Genomic DNA, 17,998 nt, shown 5'->3' with positions numbered 1-17,998 from the left:
TAGAAAACCAGATGGTTAGCATTAGCAATGATGGAGTCCTTTCTGCCGAGTTGTGTTCCTCGCTTTCTCTTCCTCGAGCTGGCTAGAAAGGTTTTACAAACAGTTTGAGAGCATAATCAACACTATATATTTTTATGATCAAATATTTAATCACTGTGCCCAAGATGCAGATTTTAAATGTTATATTTGATATGCAAGTTTATCATCAAGAGGAAGGGGTGAGGAGCAATTTTAGTTTAAAAAAAAAAAAAAGAACGACTACTTGTAACTGTTGCATTGGAAAAAATAATATCTTTATTATTGTAGAAAATTGTACATCAATAAAATGGCAGAGGGCGAAGATTTCATTCTTAAGCGAAGGCAGACATGCCCCACTGTTTAATATCTGTGGGGCATTGCGGATATCTATGCAGGGCCTCAATGATCTGACTGCTGTCCAGCATGAGTTTCATCAACTGGTATTCCCGCTGAGTTTTGGCCGAAGATCCGTCCACAGGTCGGATCAATTCCATCTGCTGCAGGTGTTCGAAGGCCTGCGGGAGCAAAAGAAAAAAGCTGAAAATGCTTCCCCAGGTGAAAGAAGCTTGAAAGTTTGTCCGCCACCTTGATGACAACAGGCTGCTCAAAGTTGTACATGGAGTTGGACTTTCTCTGGAGGAACTTCTTAAACTCTGAAAATGGAAATGGGTCAAAAAGATGACATCCCATGGCATGTTAATTGCACGTACCGTTGTAAACCATCTGGAAGTTGAAGGGCTCTCCTCCGTAGACGTCGTTGAGGTGTTTCATGGAAATGACCAGGCACAGTTCCAGGATGGAAAGACCTGAAGGAACGCAGGATATGCGGTAAACCCGTGTGGACCAAAGGGTCCGACTCCAAGAATTCTGTCGTGTATTTCACCATGAAGCATGTTGGACATGGAATCGCTGAAGCACATTCTGCTGGCTTCCAGTACGTCAGCCGGCTTGATGATGGGATTTACTGGAGAGATGCGACTCAAGCACAACATCTGGAAGGAAAAGATAGTCACTCATTCATCTTGGAGAAGACATGTTGGAGGTTCTGGAGCTTGAGTGACGATTCCCTCACCAGTAGCATGTGCAAAGAGCGAAAGTCTCTACTGAAGTTAAAATGTCTCCGTAAAATCTCCTCCACTGATCTGTCTTTACAAAGACTCTGGAGGGGGAAAAAAAAAAAAAAAAAGACACGAGCGCGGTCACGAGACTAATTTTGTCCAAGTTACCGTTATCCATTGTCCTTGCCTGCACGCCGCTGTTCCAGTCTTCAGCGAAGCTCCTGTCGGGAAAGTCGTCGGGTAGGCTGAGCTGGGATGCGACTCGCTCTTGGTACTGAGAGAAGCTCAGGTTGCTCAGCATGTGGATCTGACGATGGGAAAAGCGCGATTTCACCCTCTTCTCCAGCAACTCCAGGACATCCTGCGAACCGCCACAAACACCTCCGCTACTTTAATGAACTGGCCCAGTTTTGGTCCAAAACCGGACCAAATCAATCCACACAAATCTGACGGGAGGACAACTGACCAGCCTGCAGGTGAGCCCGACCACAGCGACCGGCGCCTGGGCCGACTGGGACACGTCCAACAAGTTGTAGAGCAGAGTTTGGTTCTTGTGGTGAGCGAAGAGATCAAACTCATCCAGGACGAACAAGATTGGACGAGTACTGCTGCGGTCGCCTGAGTATAAACTCGTGTCAGAACCAAAATGGAGAAAACAACGTCACGGATTTCTAAGTCTGACCTTTCTTGAGTGCCTCCAGCAGGAAGACCAAGTTCTCCGCAAAGCTCCCCTGGAAGACATTATTTCGGAAGTGTGTATCAGCCCTTCTCATTAATTGGTCCCCAACTTGGACTTTTTAAGTGAATTGTGACGACACTCACAAATACTTTGTCGCCGACAACATTTTCCAGGTTGAGTTGTCGTGTTATTTCTTTCAGGGCTATTCGGTCGTCAGTCTGCAGGAGGCCTGAGCCAATGGACAAAAGATGCGTTGAACTGGATTGCGGCGTGGAAGAGCACACTAGGATGACATACCGTTGAGATGGACCTGCAGGAGGTTCTTCTGTACTTCCTTTTCCTGCAGCAGGTCTCTTAACACGCATTTGAGGAGCTGCGGACAGAAGGACACCGCCAGATTGCACCACGCTGAGATGAAAGAAGCACATTGGCTTAGGTGATCTGACCACAGTTTTCCCGGATCCCCTGGGACCTATGATGAGCGCAGAGTTGCTCTCCCCGTGGATGGCGGTTCGCTGGAGCAACCCCAGTAAGTGTCTGATGGGAAAAGAGGAATCCTCTGTGAGTAAATTCATTGAACAAAACAACAGTCTGGACTCAGAGCTTGCTTACTTGTGTTGGGCCTCTGATTCCTCGAGCGTGCTGGGAAGCTGATCGTGGCAAAATCGCTCTCTCAGACATTTGTGAAGCTGTCATTGGAAATAAGAGTCAGTCGCTCTTGCAAAAAAACAGGAACCGTACCAGAAAGAAAGTCAACAAACCTGTGTGATACATTCGCCGATTGGCTTTGGAACACTTTTGGCTTTTCGTTTACTCATGATGACTGGAAGGAATTTGTCAAAGGGTAAAAAAAAAAAAAAAAAACATGAAGTAGTCAACTGACAAAGTGTGCGCTTTCAGAATAATGACAGATATGATTTAACGGAAGCTTCAATGCAATGAGACGGTTCAGATCAGAATCAGTCATACCGTTGAAAAATAAAAATGATTTATATTTAAAACTTTGGTTTTCTTTTGTACCTGATGTATTAATTTTCATTATTATTCTACAAAAATCTGAAATATTTAGTTAAATTCAGTGACAAAGTATTTCGTTAGTTCCCACTACTTTTTGGAGTTTAATTTCAATGAAGCACAATTTGTTCCCACAGAATATCAGGAAGAACATTGGCTGCACGATTGAAATAATTTCATGTTAATTTACACATGGACAAATGTCTTATTACGCTAATTCAAACTGAACGCGCTTGTGGTGCCACATCCGAACTCGATCGCGTTTATCCTTTTTAACCTATCTCACACCACATTCACACTGCTTCACCCCAAATCAGTCGATAAATCCCGAATCCCAAATAGTGACTCGCTGTTGCAGAGTGAAAACAAACCTTCGCGGCAGAAAAAAAAAAAAATAGACACGTCCCTGTATTTCCGGCTGGTTACTGCAGTTCCGTTGTCGTCGCTGATTGGCTGCGAATCCTCACTCTGACGTCTTGCCGCCCACTTAAAAATATAACACATAAATAAATGAAATTTGTGTACCATAAATGCTTTTAAAAATAAATGTAGAAATTTCCAGGATTACCACAGAATAAGTATGAATTCCTTTTGCTACGTTATCATGAGATCTACATTTAGTTTTGCTTTTCATGTGCTCTACATTTAGTTTTGTTTAATGTCCACACGAGGGCGCTGTGATAAATGCTTTTGACTACAAGAAACCAACACCACTTGTAGTTCTTATTATGTCCACACGATGGCGCAGATCAACCCTACTGAAATAAGGGATTCGGGTCACCAACCTTTTTGTAACCGAGAGCAACTTCTGTTCTTGGGTTACACACCCAGCGCAAAATACTTTCAATAATGTTATTAATAACATCTCGTTTATGTGACGAATTTCATAATAAGAATTTCTTAAAAAATAATGAGGAAACAGAGCAACAGTTTGTTTATTTATTTATGTATATATTTATTCATTTATTTATTGATACAAATTCCTGACTGTTTGCCTTTTCAATAAGCCAGTGTGGTTCTTTGGGGGCTGGTGCCCACGGGCAACACTAAATATATTCCTGTATTGAGGGAAATTGGGTTGTCACAAATATCAATATTCGCAACGACACTATAAAAGAACAGCCATCAACAGCAATATAATAATAATAATAATAATAATAATAATAATAATAATAATAATAATAATAATAATAATAATAATAATAATAATAATAATAATAATAATAATAATAATAATAATTATAACAGGGCGGCTCGGTGGCGCACTTGGGTAGCACGTCCGCCTCACAGTTAGGAGGGTGCGGGTTCGATTCCACCTCCGGCCCTCCCTGTGTGGAGTTTGCATATTCTCCCCGGGCCCGTGTGGGTTTTCTCCGGGCACTCCGGTTTCCTCCCACATCCCAAAAACATGCTTGGTAGGCCGATTGAACACTCCAAATTGTCCCTAGGTGTGAGTGCGAGTGCAAGTGGTTGTTTGTCTCTGTGTGCCCTGCGATTGGCTGGCAACCGGTTCAGGGTGTCCCCCGCCTACTGCCCGATGATGGCTGGGATAGGCTCCAGCACGCCCGCGACCCCAGTGGGGACTAAGCGGTACAGAAAATGGATGGATGGATAATTATAACAACACTTGATTAAAAACGGTTACCACATTTAATACAAATGTTATTAGCTCTATGAGATTATTTTTAGTGTGTTTTTATGTTTATTTGTAATATTTCGAGGAAGGCTACTGAATGTCAGACAGACAGCAAAGAGCGTGTTGGGCCTTTGGGGGAGCATCAGTTCTCCTGTGTGCTGGCTGTCGCCAACACGCGTGCGCAGTCGGGCTCTCCATCATTTCCAATATCCCAGTGTAGGAGAAGCAGCCGAGGCAGATAGAACTAATGGGTAGGTAGGTTTCCTTTTCTCCCCCCCTTAAGATCTGAAAGAGCCCTCGCTTGGACTATTCGCCGTTCTATCGCCAATGTGCATTCACTGTGGTACTCGGGTAAGAACCAGAGTGTTACGCGGAGATTGGACGAGGGCATTACAAGCGTTGGAGCTGAAAGAGTCTCCTGTGTGTCTGCAGACGCAAAGGCTTTGCACGGCTAGCTAACGCTAGCTAGTCAGGCCTAGCCGTGGCCTTGCGTTGGCCCCTTGGCTCGAAAGCCGTCGAGGGCCACACTACGCTCCACTTCGACATTTTCGCGTCGCTATGAAACACTGGCCTCCCCCCGTTGTAGCCCGGCTACGGCTCTCCCAAGGGAAGCGTCGTGGACGGTGGCCAGTGTGGTCGCGGTGCCTTTTGGTTTCAACGAGCAGTCGTTGGCTAACTAACGGTAGCCAGACAGCTGACGCTTGGCATGCTAACCTCCAGCTAGCCGAGTAGTGACCACTGCATCGCAGACGAGTCCGCTCGGGTTTTGTTGACACCGTCACTCGTTCGTTCCTCCTGATCGTAGGCTGAACGGATGACAGTTCGGAGAATCAGAAGCTCTCCTTGTGTTGTTAATGGCAACACTTGGCTGGCTAATGCTAAATTGCTAAGTGAGAAGCTTTTGGGTCCCGATTGCTGATTAACGAAAGATTCTTTGGCGTCGTTCACCTGCCGTAGGACAGTTGATTCCTAAACTCTCGTGTTTGTAGCCAAATATAAAGTGAGCTATGATGCTCGCCTCGTCTCCTGGCTTGCTCCGATCACTTGTCAAGATGATGAGCGTCTGTCTCACTGACAACATTGAACCACTCGACGCACGTTTGACTATGCTTGGAACTATTGAATCTTTCCAGTAATCACTACTGAAAATTGCAGCAAGCACTTAAGTGAGGAAAAACATGTGTTTTGGCTTGGTTAAAGACTAATAATGGATACACAAGAGAAACTAAGAGATTTTTTATTTATTTGTTAATCAGCAGGTTTTTTTTTTCTATTTACAAATCGTTGCTTTCGCATCGCCATGTTACTATCATGTTTGGTAACCATCAAATTGTGCATTCTCTAGCGATTTGTTCAGCCAAGACTGCAGTGATTTGCTTAAAAAGACAAGAAATGCAATTTGTATTACTATTATGTAATATGATTACAACACAAAATTTCCTGTATGAAGTCAAATTGTAGTCACCCATTGCAATAAACGAGGCACAAATTCAAGATTAGTCATAATTAACTAACGTCATGCGAGTAAGGTACGTTAAAGTTGATCTCATATTGGTTTGTGTACCATTCATTTTGTTGCTCTTGTAGTGTGCCCGGGCCAATTTATAACACTTAATCATTACATTAATGGCATTTTTTGTACAAACAAATAAATGATTCCTTGAGGCAGCCAAAATTTTCAGATTTTTATTTTGAAGGGGTGGGAGTACTGTAAATGTTTTCACCCTTATTTTTGACTCGAAGGTGACACCACTTAGCCCAGCTCTTGGAGGCCATAATATTCCAAACTCGAAGATTGCAATTCAGAAAGTTGAGTGTTTTGTCGAATGATTTCTCGCAAAACCTTTTTTGACTGGTTTTCTTCATTGAAAGCTTCAAATGAGAATTTGAACGTGGTGGTGCTTCCTCTGATGGATGGCTGCCACGCGTACTGCTTCAACCCCCCCCCCCCCCCCCTCCTTTCCGTAGTTGTATTGCTGGCTTTGCTGCCAGCCAGCCACTCGAGTTATGAGTCAGCAGCAGCAGCAATGCTTGCAAGGATGCTTTGTCACTGGCAGACTCAAATAAGCAGCTCGGGCACAGCAGGCAGAAAACATCCAATGCCAATTGTCTGTTTTTCCCCCCAAATTTCAAAATGTCACATTTTGCCCCTGTCTAATTGCTGTACACTTGTTTGACTCATACAGGAAGCGTGGGAATATCACCACCCAGCTGCGTCTGGGAAACAACATGTTGAATTCACCCCGCTTGCTCATCTGACACAAAGGACAAATGGTAGCAAAAAGTTAGGCCGAAGGTGTGCGCGTGTGGAGCGCAGCCGTTCCCGACCCTCTTCCTGAGTGGGATGGCAGTAATGGAGCTCTGTGTGGCAATCAGCACCGCGGCCATGAAGCAACTAAAAGGGTAGGGTCAACCTACCCGACCGTTCCCACCCCGCCTCGCCCCCGCCCTGCCCCACCCTCAAGAGTGCTATTCCGTAGCCGCCCTGCCGACTGTTGGAAGACGAAGATGGCGTGCGTCGTCGAGACTCCGCTGGATGTCTGACAGAAGTAGCGGTGAGGTGTGAGCGCAAATCCACTTGAGCAATGAATGGCGGAAAGGACTGTGAGGCGGGCGAAGAGAGGCAGGCCGCCCCTGTCCAAGTCCCCATCGGCTGGCAGCGCGTGAGGGAGCACGGCGGCATCTTGTATGTCAGGTAGGAGACGCACGCGGCTTCTGGGCAAACTGGACACGTCAGCAACGTAAATTTGCTATTAGAAAGATATCGGGGTTTTTTTCTTGATTAAGGTCTCGTTACTTGATTGGTGTGGTGATGATAAAATACATAATTTGTGTCATTGATTGTTATAATAAAGTAAAAATCTAATCAAATAAAAATGATAAAAAAATCTAATCTGTTTTTTTAGGGTCTTGTTGATTGGTGTGAGGATAAAATTCATAATTAGTGTCATTAATTGTTATAATAATGAAACAATTAAACAAAATAAAATGTGTCAAAATAATATACATAAGTAATAATAATATTGTACATGGGTATTAAAAAAAATATATATATATATATATAAATAAGGATTACCTGCCCCGCATTTCAGTATCTAAATGAATCCGCTTTTGTTACGTCTTTTTTTTTTTGTCTATCCATGTTTTGGTGAGGTTCATGGTGGCTGGGGTTGTTTGGAATTTGGAGATTGCACATCTCTTGACTTTTGACCACATTTAAAAACAGTCCTAATCCACCCAGATGGTGTCGGGTTGTGTCTTCTTAATGCACACTCTGCATTAACAGTTGGTTAAGTGTCAAGTTTATTTTTAGTATTGGAAAGAATCCCGCCGACGTCTTTGACCGTGGCCTGAAACTGTCACCGCGCGCATGCACACAATCGCTCGGAATGTTTTTTTTTTTTTTTACCTTGCGTAGGAAAGCTTAAAATCACAGCCCAACTCGTTTTGAGTTCATGTGACTCCTCGCTTCATTCAGATACACAAATTCAAATGATGACAATCTCGCACTGGTTGCTCTTTTAGTGCTTATGCCAAGTTGTGTGTCGAAATAGAAAACATTTTCTTCAGTTTTCTGCACCAACACCTTGAGTGGCGTGTCCTGAATCTGACTTCTTTTCCGTGTGCAGTCCCAGTGGCTCTGTGCTCTCCAGTTTGGATCAGGTGAAGAACTACCTTCTGACGGACGGGACCTGCAAATGTGGTCTGGAATGCCCGCTCGTCCTCCACAAGGTAGCAAACCCGCTATGTCTTCTTGCACATTCAATTAAAAACATGCATATAAAAGTAAAATGTTTCCTGACATCCTTTACGTCGTGTCATTGTCGCTTGAATGTGAAAATTGTAATCCGTCCCATCATTTCCCGCAATTCGACACAAAACTATCACAGCTGTGAAATCTTACTCTGTCATAATCAGATGTATCGATCGATTCCTCAGGTGTTCAACTTTGACCCGGGAGCTATGGTCAAGCAGAGGACAGCGGAGGACGTCAAGTCGGACGAGGACGTCACCAAGCTGTGTATTCACAAGAGGAAACTTCTGGCTGTGGCTACGCTGCACAAGAGCATGGAGAGTCACCCTCCTCTCACTCTGAGCGGCCCTGTCAGAGGTACGTGCGTACGTCTTCAACGTGCCCGAGGAAAGACGCGGGAGCGGCTTCAAACTGAACCGTGCTTTGTTTGTCCTCAAGGTACGCCGGCCGTGTCGCATTCCGCGAGTCATCGAGCAATAAGGACGGTAGCCCACGATGTCCTGGTTAGCGCCGCCGGGCCAGACTGCAAGAATCCTTACAAGATGGCGATGGCGGCCGGCCACCAGCAGCAGATGTTTCCACCTCAGGAGATGGGCGGAGGGCAGCAGGCGGAGCTCTGCGCCGGCTACTCCAGGCTGCAGAGGTTGCCCGGCGGCGACCCGGGCCCCAAATCCCCTTACCGGCTCGGCTACGGAGGCATGTTGAGCCCACCCATCTCCGGCACCAAACATTGCGGCGATGGCTCGCAGTCGCCCCGCGCGGACACGCTGGCTAGCCCGGAGGCCTTTCGAAGAAGCAGTTCCTGCGCATTTCCGGGCGCAGGCAGTCCCAGCTCGGCTTCCATCCACGCCAACTCCAGAACGCCTCTTTCCCCACCGAGCATGATGCTCCACGGCTCCCCTGCGAGCCAAGCAGCCTGTGCCATGGCGAGAAGGACTAGCACGCCGCTCTCGCCCACAGCCACTGCCAAAAGCCCCGTCATGAACAATATGCCCCGCGGGAACTTCCCCTATGCCATGGACGTGCCCGCTGCAGCCTTCCACCATAAAGCGCATGCCGTACCGCCACCTCCGCCTCCTCCCTCTGTGCCACCCTCCTGCGTCCTGCAAAAGAGGCAATTGATGTCTGAAAAAGACCCCTTGGGTATCCTGGACCCGATCCCCAGCAAGGCTCCTAGCCAGCCCCCAGCCAACGCCCCAAACTTCCAGCCTAACATCCACACTCAGGTATCAATGATGAATGTAAACATCCCCCCTCCTGCCAGTGTCCCTTTGCCAAGTAACTTACCCTTGCCCACCGTCAAGCCCGGGCCCGTGGGCCACGGCGGCCAAGTTCCGAGGACTCAACAGAGCGCTCCGGCTTCGTCCGTGCCGCCGTCCCCGGTCACCTCCCCGGTTCACATGGCGGGATCGGCCCTGGGGCGAGCGGAAGCTTCGCCCCATCGCTCGCGCTCGTCGTCAACCTCCTCCGAGCACGGGAACTTTGCCGTGCCGTCGGGGCATCAGGCCGCATGCGGCGCCTTGAAGGTCCCCCCTCGGTCCCCGAGATCGGCCATGGGCTCCCCCAGGCCGGCTATGCCCCCCAGCCCTTCCGGCAACAGGAATGACTCCATCCATCAGTACCGAGATCCCCAGCTGCTTGGCGCCCTTCAGCACAGCAACGCCGCCGCCGCCACGTACTCTCCGACCTCCTCCTCTTCCTCCTTGCCCTCACCTAGCGCTTCCCAGAAGGGCCAGGCAGGACTGCTGAGGATGCCCCTCAACCAGATTCTCAACCAACAGAATGCTGCCTCCTTCCCAGCCAGCAGTCTCCTGTCAGCAGCAGCCAAAGCACAGCTAGCACATCAAAACAAACACGGCACTCCCGGTGCGGCGGCGGCGGCAGCGGCTGCTCTAGCGGGTGGCGGGGCAAACGGAGGCGGCGGGCACCCTGGCTCCACCAGCGCTCATCCCGGCCTGGAAGGACACAGCACTTTAAACTCCATGCTCCCGCCTAACTTCACCATGCTGCTCAACTGCCCCGAGGGTCAGAGCGGTCGAGCGGCTCTCCGAGACAAGCTGATGGCTCAGCAGAGGGACCCCATACGCAAACGAAGGCAACCGTCGGGCAACGCCTCGGTCAACCACGACGCCAACATGGGCTACGGCACACTCAGCAAAGCTAACATGGGGGCGCCGCAGATGGCAGCAGAGCAGGCGCGAAAGGCCGGTCGTCTCGGAAACCTCCCGCCCAACGCCTCCATGGCCCAACTCCTCCAGTCCATGAGCAGCCAGAGCTCCCACAACATGGGCCACCACCCCGGCCTCAGCCCAGGACCGTCTCCTCAAGGAGCCCCTCAGCTCCACTACAACGACTCCACGGCCAAGGTCCCCCAGCAGAACGTCATGGGCCAGCAGAGGCTTCGGGTCCAAGCGGACGGCATGCAGAGTTGTCCCGGCATGGATGCCGCAGGAGGTCAGTTGGGCTCGCGGCAGGGTCAGTTTCCCGACATGATGTCCCAGATGGAGGCCGCCGCCTTAAATAACTGTGGGCCTCGAGGTTCCACCGCTGGACTCGTCGCCCCCGACGGCAGGCCGCTCGGACGCCCGCACACCAATCCCCCGCCGCTATCCCATTCCGGGCCTCACCCCTCGCAGCACAACCTCCATCATAGAGTAGGACAGACTAACATGGCGGTAATGGCGACCGGAGATGGAAGTTGTACAAAGAACATGTCTGACACAGGTGAGAAACAACAAGCGTTGATCTTTTATCGCAACACGCCTGCCTTGATGTCATCTTACGTAACAGTGTCTCTGCATCCCCAATAACAGTCAAATGTGTTTTGAGACAGGATCAACAAAAAACATTGAGCTGTGTCATTCAGGCTGCGGCTGAGCTAATGAGTAGGCCAAATGTCAACGGGGGGTTAATGGTCACCCAGCCCGGGTTTCTCCTTGTTGATATTTGCATGCTTGTTGACCAAGAAACAGATGGAAACAAGAGCTGCATCATGCTTTGAGCAAGATGGCCCGGATAGGCCGCTATATAGAGCTTCTCATGGCTGGTCGCTATAGCAACGACAGACCCTGAATACAGAGGAGAGTAAAAACCTTGAGGGTTTACGCGTCGCGTATGACATCGTCTGCGAAGCTCTGATCATTTGAGCGTGCGCTAATATGTATTGAATCTGTATTCGTGGCTTTTTTTTTTTTTTTTTCCCCTTCTTCTTCTTGTGATTTCTGCAGAACTCTGCTGCTGGCCACCTATTCTTAGTTTTTCCAGTCAAGTCATTAAAGTCCAGACGATCCCTTTTCGATATCATAAATGAAGGAGTGGGATGTGAAAGGCTTATGAGTAGCGCACTGCAAAACATGGACACCTCTATACTATTAATAAACTGATTAATTGTAGCCATCTGTTTTGAGTGCTAGCTAGTGCGCTCCGATTCCCACCCCCCAACAAATACCCCAAAGAAGTGGGGGTTCACAATGAATGTGTAAACCCCTCCCCAGCCGCAGACACCCCGCCACGGCGCTGACCAGCCCACATCCCCCAGCATGCTCAAATGGCACCGCCTGACCCTGGGCACCTCCCCCTCCCCACAATCCAAAGTCCCCCGACGAGCTTCCTGGCAGCGGACGGCACCACCAATCATCACTGGGTTCCCATGGTAACATCCCCCGGCAACAGCCGTCACTATATCGAAGGGGGAAGGGGGTCGGCTGTGTCGCTGCTCTTAGCGTCGTCGGGAAGGAAGAAAAGAGGCGGGGAGGGTGGGGGGTCGGGAGAAAAAAATCAACACACACACAGCTGCCCTTCAGCTACACATGATGGTACCAGCTGCTCCTGCCACCGCACGCACATACGTACGCACACACGCTTGTCTGCTCGGGCTTTGTCTCTGTAACACTGCTCCTCCGTCAGGTTCATTTATATATGCGGCATGCATCCAGAACCCCCCCTCCCACTTACCAGTTGTATTGCTCGACTTAGCCGCCGCTTATGTCTGTGCTCCCCCCCAAAGGATGTGACTTGAACGCAACTTTCACCTTAAAGCAGGACCTCTCTGCTCTTCAACACCGGCCCGTTTGGTAGAAGGTCACGTCTCATTTTCCATGCGCGGTTCACATGCTGATTCTCCCATCAACCAAGTTTCAATATTTTATTGAGTTGGTTCTGTCAGATGAAACAAAATGATCAAACGCACATGGAGCATTTATTGTGTTTAAGTTGAATATTATACTTCCCCCCCCCCCCCCTCTGACGTTTGCTCCTTGGTCTCGGTTCCTCTGCAGGAAGCTCGTCTTCCCTCGGCCCGCAGCCTCACGTCAACCGAGGACGCCTGTACATGCAGCAGGGCGGGGCCTACCAGACTCAGCAGCACTTCTCCGACAACAACCCGCCTTACGCAGACGGCGGCAACGCCAACCTTGACTCCGTGGGTTGCCGCTACCAGATGTACCAGGTGAGATGATTGCATTTGAGGTCTGTGCCGCTTCGGACGTGCGATTTCACAATGTGGTCCCTTTTTGTGCTTGGCAGCAGGGGGTGATGGCGCACCCGCAGTTTAGCGAGGGGCAGCCGCGCCAGAGCGAATGCTTACCGGCCGGAGCCCCCGGCAGAGGCTCGGAGTCCGTGGACGCCATCTACAGGGCTGTGGTGGATGCCGCCAGTAAGGGGATGCCAGTAACCATCACCACCGCCACGATGAGCGGGAGCACACAGGCCAGCCCCGTGCCTGCCCTCAGCGCCATGAGTGCCTTCACCGCCTCCATCGGGGAGCCCGGCAAGCTCCCCCACGGGGTCGCCGCGCCGGTGCACGGAGAAGGGGAGGTTTTGTCGCAGCAGGCCAGAAGCAGGCAGCTCAGGCCGGCGGAAGGCCAAAAGAACGCCGACGCGGGCAAGAGCACCCCGGAGGCCAACGACTACTTCCGCGGAACTCCGAGGGGACAGTGGGACGGTGGCGGTTGGGGTGCAGAAGAGTTCCTAGAGTGCTCCACGCAGGTGAGGAGCAGCCCCCGCATGGAGCGAGCCGCCCCACCCTGCGTCACCAATGGCTCCAACGACCACAGCGTGACCTTGTCCCACGGCAAGACCTTCCTGGACGACGGCTACCGCTTCAGCAACTGCAGCCGGACACCCGCTAACTACAAGGAGCGTCTGGAGCAGACGGTGGAACGTTGCGCTCACATGAACGGCTCCGCCCCGCTCTTCAGCAGCCGGGGCTACGCAGACCTTCTGGGAGGCCCTCGGCAGGACTCGGCGGCCGACGACCAGTCTCCCGGCTCGTCCACGAGCCTCGAGGGCCCGCTAGCCGGCGCCAAAGACTACGGCCACTACAACGGCCACTTGAACGGGACGACGCCGAGCCCCTCGGACACCAAGAGCCTGAGCAGCGAGGAAGACCTGCGGCAGCCCGACTCGCCTTCCTCGGAGCTGCTCCATTACCGCTCGGGGACCTTCAACATGGGAGAGCTGGTGTGGGGCCAGCTGAAGGGCTTCCCCCCCTGGCCGGCCAAGCTGGCGGGGGACGAACAGGTCCACGGCGCTCCCCTGCAACTGCGAGATCAACCCAAGGTGAGTCGAAATGACAAGCGTAATGCTGATGTCCTCACGCAGGACAAACGATGACGTTTTATCTCGTGTCCGCCCAGGTTGAGCCAGACAAGCTCAAAACTTTAACGCACGACTTGGAGGCGCTCGACAGAGCTGCCAAAAGAGGCTTGAAGTAAGCAACGCCGTCGTCGAACGCGTCCCGCTTGGCCAAATTTCAATCACGTCGTTCATACGGTGAATGTTTCCTTCAGCAGGCCGGGGAAGCTGAATAATCACTTGGAAGCTGCTATCCACGAGGCCATGAGCGAGCTGGACAAAATGTCGGGCACGGTGAGTCCGACGCCACCCCCCCTCCTCTCCCCGAGTTTCTCCGTCACATTCTCGCTCTCCCCGCCGCCAGATCCCGTCAAGAGATCGACAGGTGAAGATGCCCAAGCCCAAAAGGAGGAAGATCTCCAGATAGCAATGAATGTGTCCTCCTCCTCGCTGCCGTCTGAGCTGTCCCAGGTGCTACACGTTGACGCTGCGTGTTCCCTCGCCGTGCCGCCGCGTCTTCACTTGACTTGCTGACTTTTGAGGTGCTGGAACGTCCAATCACCATTTTTACTCTAGTAAAAAAAAAAAAATAATAGAATGAACCATCAAAAAAGGTTGCAATTTGTCTACAGCTTTCTTGAAGTACAGTAACTATTTTTTTCTAGTATAAGACATTAAAAAGAGAGAGAGAGCGAGAGAGAGAGAGAGAGAGAAAAAAGCTCGAAGCATTACCTTACATATTTAAGACAAATAGACAGTCCAAATATTTCTGATACATTTTCATGATGTAAATAGGTAATCCCGAAATGTCCTATTATTAAGAAATGTATGTAAATATTGTAAGATGTAATGTACAAGCGTACCTAATGCACATTTTATCTTTTGTTGTACAAAAACAAAGCAGAAGTGTACCAATGTCTTGGTTTCTATCCCCTCGCGTTTGCGCGCGATCAATACACAAAACGGCTTTTATACGACAAGCACTACGACCGTCTCATTGAGTTGCTTTTTGTACACCGGCCTGTTACTTCATACCTGAAAGTGTTCATGAGAAGAAAAAATGACAGAATGAACTTTACCAGCAGAGAGTATTCCGCCTTTCCACGAGCGCGAATGTCGCTAGATCTTCTTCACAAAGCAGAAACATCATTGTCGTCGTGACCTTTCTTGCACTTCCGCAGTTTCATGACTTGAAAATTTGGGCAATTCTTTCCGAGTGATTTTTTTTTTCTTTTTTTTTCTCAACTACAGATTGCTTTGTTTTATTTTTGTGGAGTATTGCGTGTTGTCCAAACTCCTTGGAATGTCATTGTCCTCCCCCCCCAACATTAATGATGATCAAAATTAACACTCGAGGGGTGAGATGATATTCTCCCATTTTTCGGGGCCTTGTATTTCGTTCACATCAGTTTGCTTGTTGTAAATTATTCCTGTACAGTTTTTCATATTTATTTTAAGCTTTACAAATACCCTAGATGGCAATAACACTACCAAGAGTTCAAAACTCAAGCCTTATCTGTGTATATGTATGTTTTGTTTGACTCGACCGCGTATTCATTCATGAGGTCCCCTGTTTTATTTAAGAAATGATCTTAACAGACTGTCAACCATTCTACTTGTTTGTGTTCCATAATGTTTTATTTATAAAAATGCTTACGTGAGAGAGAAAGAGAGAAGGAGGACGCTGTCTATGTTTCAAATAAATGTCATTTTACACTACTTCGAGCTCCCAAGTTAGACGTCACGGCTTGTTCGGTCACAACGGGCTGAAATCAGCACAAAATTTTAAAAAAGTGCAATAAAGCAATGAGACGAGATGATCAAAAGTTGGCCGATTACCGTCTTGCCACTTTTTGGCGTGCTTACGTTGTCGCTACTTGCTCAGTGTGACGGAAAACAAAGATGTTCATGTTCCGCCTCGAACAAGCCTCGAGAGCCGACTGAATCACCGCAGACAAACGCAAGCTTAGAGGAACAGTCGGCGGCAACAAAATACAAACAGCGCAGTGGCGAAATAAGCCAACGCGTTGGCAAAAGTTCATTCTGTCTCCCTGTCTGCCTTGTTGACATGCAGGCGGAGCCACTTTTGCACCTTTGTTTTGATTTGAACCATCCTCTCCCATTCTCAGTATTTGATTTTTTTTTTTTTTCAACCTGTGAGTATATATCTTGCCTCACCAATATATACTTAACAGATGAGATTTGTGTGAAGTGTGCACTGAATTGCTCCCAGATTTTTTTCTGCATTCATGTGGCCGAAATATACAGTGTCGTTTGTCAGGGTCTATTGTTTTTGTTTTTTTTAATGGTTTGATGTACGAAGCATTTTTGTAAATATTGAAACACATTACAGATCATGCAGTGATGTAACATGTGGAACGATGTTGCACAGATGTCTTAAGATATTAAAAAGTGGGCACTCTCACTTGAACGAGATGCTTTGTTTGATTGTTGCTTTTTAATCAGTCTTCTTGTATTGAATGTCAAAGTTTGAAAATGAGGCTCCAGTGGACCATCTATCTCTACATATTTTGTGGAATTAGGTGGTATTCGCAGGCTTCTAGTGTTGGCTCGTGAGTGAACGATTCGTTCAAAGGAACGGATCCTTTCAGCGAACGAGAGTGAACGAATCACTTCCTACAGTGATTCGTTCTTTTTTTAGTTCATATGACTTCAACCAGTAGGTGTCGGTAATGCCCATTGAAGCCGGTGCCATCTCGCCGTAAACAAAACGAAGAAAATGACGTCATTTGGGCTAGGGTTAGAGCTAGAGCTAGGGTTAGAGCTACGGTTCGGGTTACGAGTCAGTGACGTAATTTCCCGTTCACGAACGAGTCAGTGACGCAACTTCCCGTTCACGACCGGGTGAGAGACTGTTGCCAACGGATCAGTGTGTAAGTGTTGTATTATAGAAAGAAATGTTAATTACCCCGAGCCAATTATTATTATATATAATAATTTGGGGGGGCGGGGGGGTTAGTTGTATTGTTTGATGTGTATGGGTTGTTTCCACTGGATGAGGTTTAGAGAGGATTCATTGAACGATTTGTTTGAACGAATCTTTTGAGTGAACTGATGTTAAAGGTTCAGTTCACTTAAAAGAACTGGAATGCACATCACGAAAGCAAGAGAAACGTACAGGCTCGCATCTGCCCTCTGTTGTCCAAATAGTAGAACTGTGGCAGAAGAGACAGAGTTTAAAGCAGGGGTCCCCAAACTTTTTCCTGTGAGGGCCACATAACCTTTCCCTTCTCTGATGGGGGGCCGGTGTCAGTTTGTAACAGAAAAAGTGTGACGATCGTAGGCGAGCTTAAAAAAAGTTTTTTTCCAGAAAGCCACACATAACCAAATAACGGTTATTTAATAACCCTTTCCAGGTTCTTTACACAAAAAAAGTCAGGAAACTAATAACACTATTAATGAAATAAATAATAACTAAATAACCCTCTCCGAGTTCTTCACAGAAAAATCAGGAAATAAATAATAACTAAATAACTCTCTCTGGGTTCTTCATAGAAAAAAAACCATGGAACATTAACTTTCTGTTGTGCCATGCACAATCTTAACAGATAAAAGTTCAGCTCAGTTGTCAGAGCAGAACCTCTCTGACACATATGAGCAGTCTCTTAAAGTTCTTGTGTTCCTTCCTTATAATCCTTTTGTAGGTTCCAGTAGGCTTGTAGACACCGCTGTCTTTTTTGTTAAAGTTTGATAGTGCGTCATAGTCTGGAGTAAAATTTGTTGTGGTAATTCTTAGGCGAGATCCGAGGTGTTGGTCCGTTTACCTCGATATGTGACTGGTAGATTTTGACGTTCATGTGGCTGAAACTGCATCTGAAAGCTCAGCGCGCGAATTACAAGAATGCTGTCGTCACAGCCCATGCTCTAAATTCGGGACTGATACAAATAGAGCGCGAGTGCGCCATGTCCGTACACGCACTTGTGAGCGTGCACCGAGCTTTCTGACACGGCTTCCGGTAGTAAATGCGCAGGCGAGCGCTTCCCCATCTACTGGGGAAACGCAGTCATTGCAGGCAAAATGACCAAAAAAAAAAGTTTAATAATACAATTTGTTCAGGGTTGGCGGGCCGGATTAAACGGTCCCGTGGGCCGTATCCGGCCCGCGGGCCGTAGTTTGGTGACCCCTGGTTTAAAGGGTTACAGGTTTGTCATAACTTCCTTAATTCTCAACATATTGGGGAAAAACTTGGATTGATTCTCATCAAGAAAATGTTTTTTTGCTGTAGTACCGTCAGTACTCAAGC

At 48.4% G+C, this 17,998-nt stretch overlaps 2 protein-coding genes across 7 annotated transcripts; one reads left to right on the top strand and one right to left on the bottom strand.

Moving 5' to 3' along the window:
* Positions 1 to 276: 276 nt before the first annotated feature.
* Positions 277 to 5,501, bottom strand: orc4 (origin recognition complex, subunit 4). Of its 2 annotated transcripts, none has more exons than XM_061272324.1 (15): positions 5,120 to 5,501; positions 3,141 to 3,255; positions 2,517 to 2,578; positions 2,368 to 2,444; positions 2,202 to 2,292; positions 2,053 to 2,128; positions 1,899 to 1,984; positions 1,759 to 1,807; positions 1,543 to 1,694; positions 1,264 to 1,437; positions 1,091 to 1,177; positions 902 to 1,010; positions 729 to 824; positions 604 to 671; positions 277 to 533 (listed from the first exon to the last, which is right to left on the bottom strand). In XM_061272324.1, exons 3-15 carry the CDS (start codon positions 2,571 to 2,573, stop codon positions 351 to 353), a joined length of 1,305 nt encoding a protein of 434 aa, XP_061128308.1. In that variant the 5' UTR covers positions 2,574 to 2,578; positions 3,141 to 3,255; positions 5,120 to 5,501; the 3' UTR covers positions 277 to 350. The 2 variants fall into 2 exon arrangements, with proteins under 2 accessions (XP_061128308.1, XP_061128307.1); XM_061272323.1 differs by having other exon boundaries at positions 3,077 to 3,255; positions 5,120 to 5,500.
* Positions 4,460 to 16,169, top strand: LOC133150024 (methyl-CpG-binding domain protein 5-like). 5 transcript variants are annotated; one of them, XM_061272299.1, is made up of 11 exons: positions 4,460 to 4,656; positions 6,592 to 6,808; positions 6,886 to 7,100; positions 8,035 to 8,137; positions 8,345 to 8,516; positions 8,598 to 10,883; positions 12,437 to 12,606; positions 12,687 to 13,718; positions 13,796 to 13,869; positions 13,949 to 14,027; positions 14,098 to 16,169. In XM_061272299.1, exons 3-11 carry the CDS (start codon positions 6,991 to 6,993, stop codon positions 14,158 to 14,160), a joined length of 4,089 nt encoding a protein of 1,362 aa, XP_061128283.1. In that variant the 5' UTR covers positions 4,460 to 4,656; positions 6,592 to 6,808; positions 6,886 to 6,990; the 3' UTR covers positions 14,161 to 16,169. The 5 variants fall into 5 exon arrangements, with proteins under 5 accessions (XP_061128283.1, XP_061128282.1, XP_061128279.1 ...); XM_061272298.1 differs by having other exon boundaries at positions 4,462 to 4,656; positions 12,684 to 13,718; positions 13,952 to 14,027; XM_061272295.1 differs by having other exon boundaries at positions 4,464 to 4,656; positions 12,684 to 13,718.
* The last annotated feature ends 1,829 nt before the right edge of the window (positions 16,170 to 17,998 follow it).

The sequence above is a fragment of the Syngnathus typhle genome, linkage group LG2, assembly GCF_033458585.1.
Source record: "Syngnathus typhle isolate RoL2023-S1 ecotype Sweden linkage group LG2, RoL_Styp_1.0, whole genome shotgun sequence".
Lineage (NCBI taxonomy): Eukaryota > Metazoa > Chordata > Actinopteri > Syngnathiformes > Syngnathidae > Syngnathus > Syngnathus typhle.
This window is presented reverse-complemented; position numbering and strand designations above follow the sequence as displayed.

What these genes read in the sequence shown, in the direction of transcription:
- orc4 (XM_061272324.1), bottom strand. Translation starts at nt 2,573, where the DNA reads ATGAGTAAACGAAAAGCCAAAAGTGTTCCAAAGCCAATCGGCGAATGT. An exon ending in TCGGGCTCACCTGCAGGCTG is followed by an intron (nt 1,438 to 1,542) that starts GTCAGTTGTCCT and finishes GGCGGTTCGCAG; the next exon opens with GATGTCCTGGAGTTGCTGGA. An exon ending in CTTCCAGATGGTTTACAACG is followed by an intron (nt 672 to 728) that starts GTACGTGCAATT and finishes TTCCATTTTCAG; the next exon opens with AGTTTAAGAAGTTCCTCCAG.
- LOC133150024 (XM_061272295.1), top strand. Translation starts at nt 6,991, where the DNA reads ATGAATGGCGGAAAGGACTGTGAGGCGGGCGAAGAGAGGCAGGCCGCC. An exon ending in GGCGGCATCTTGTATGTCAG is followed by an intron (nt 7,101 to 8,034) that starts GTAGGAGACGCA and finishes TTCCGTGTGCAG; the next exon opens with TCCCAGTGGCTCTGTGCTCT. An exon ending in TGGACAAAATGTCGGGCACG is followed by an intron (nt 14,028 to 14,097) that starts GTGAGTCCGACG and finishes CCCCGCCGCCAG; the next exon opens with ATCCCGTCAAGAGATCGACA.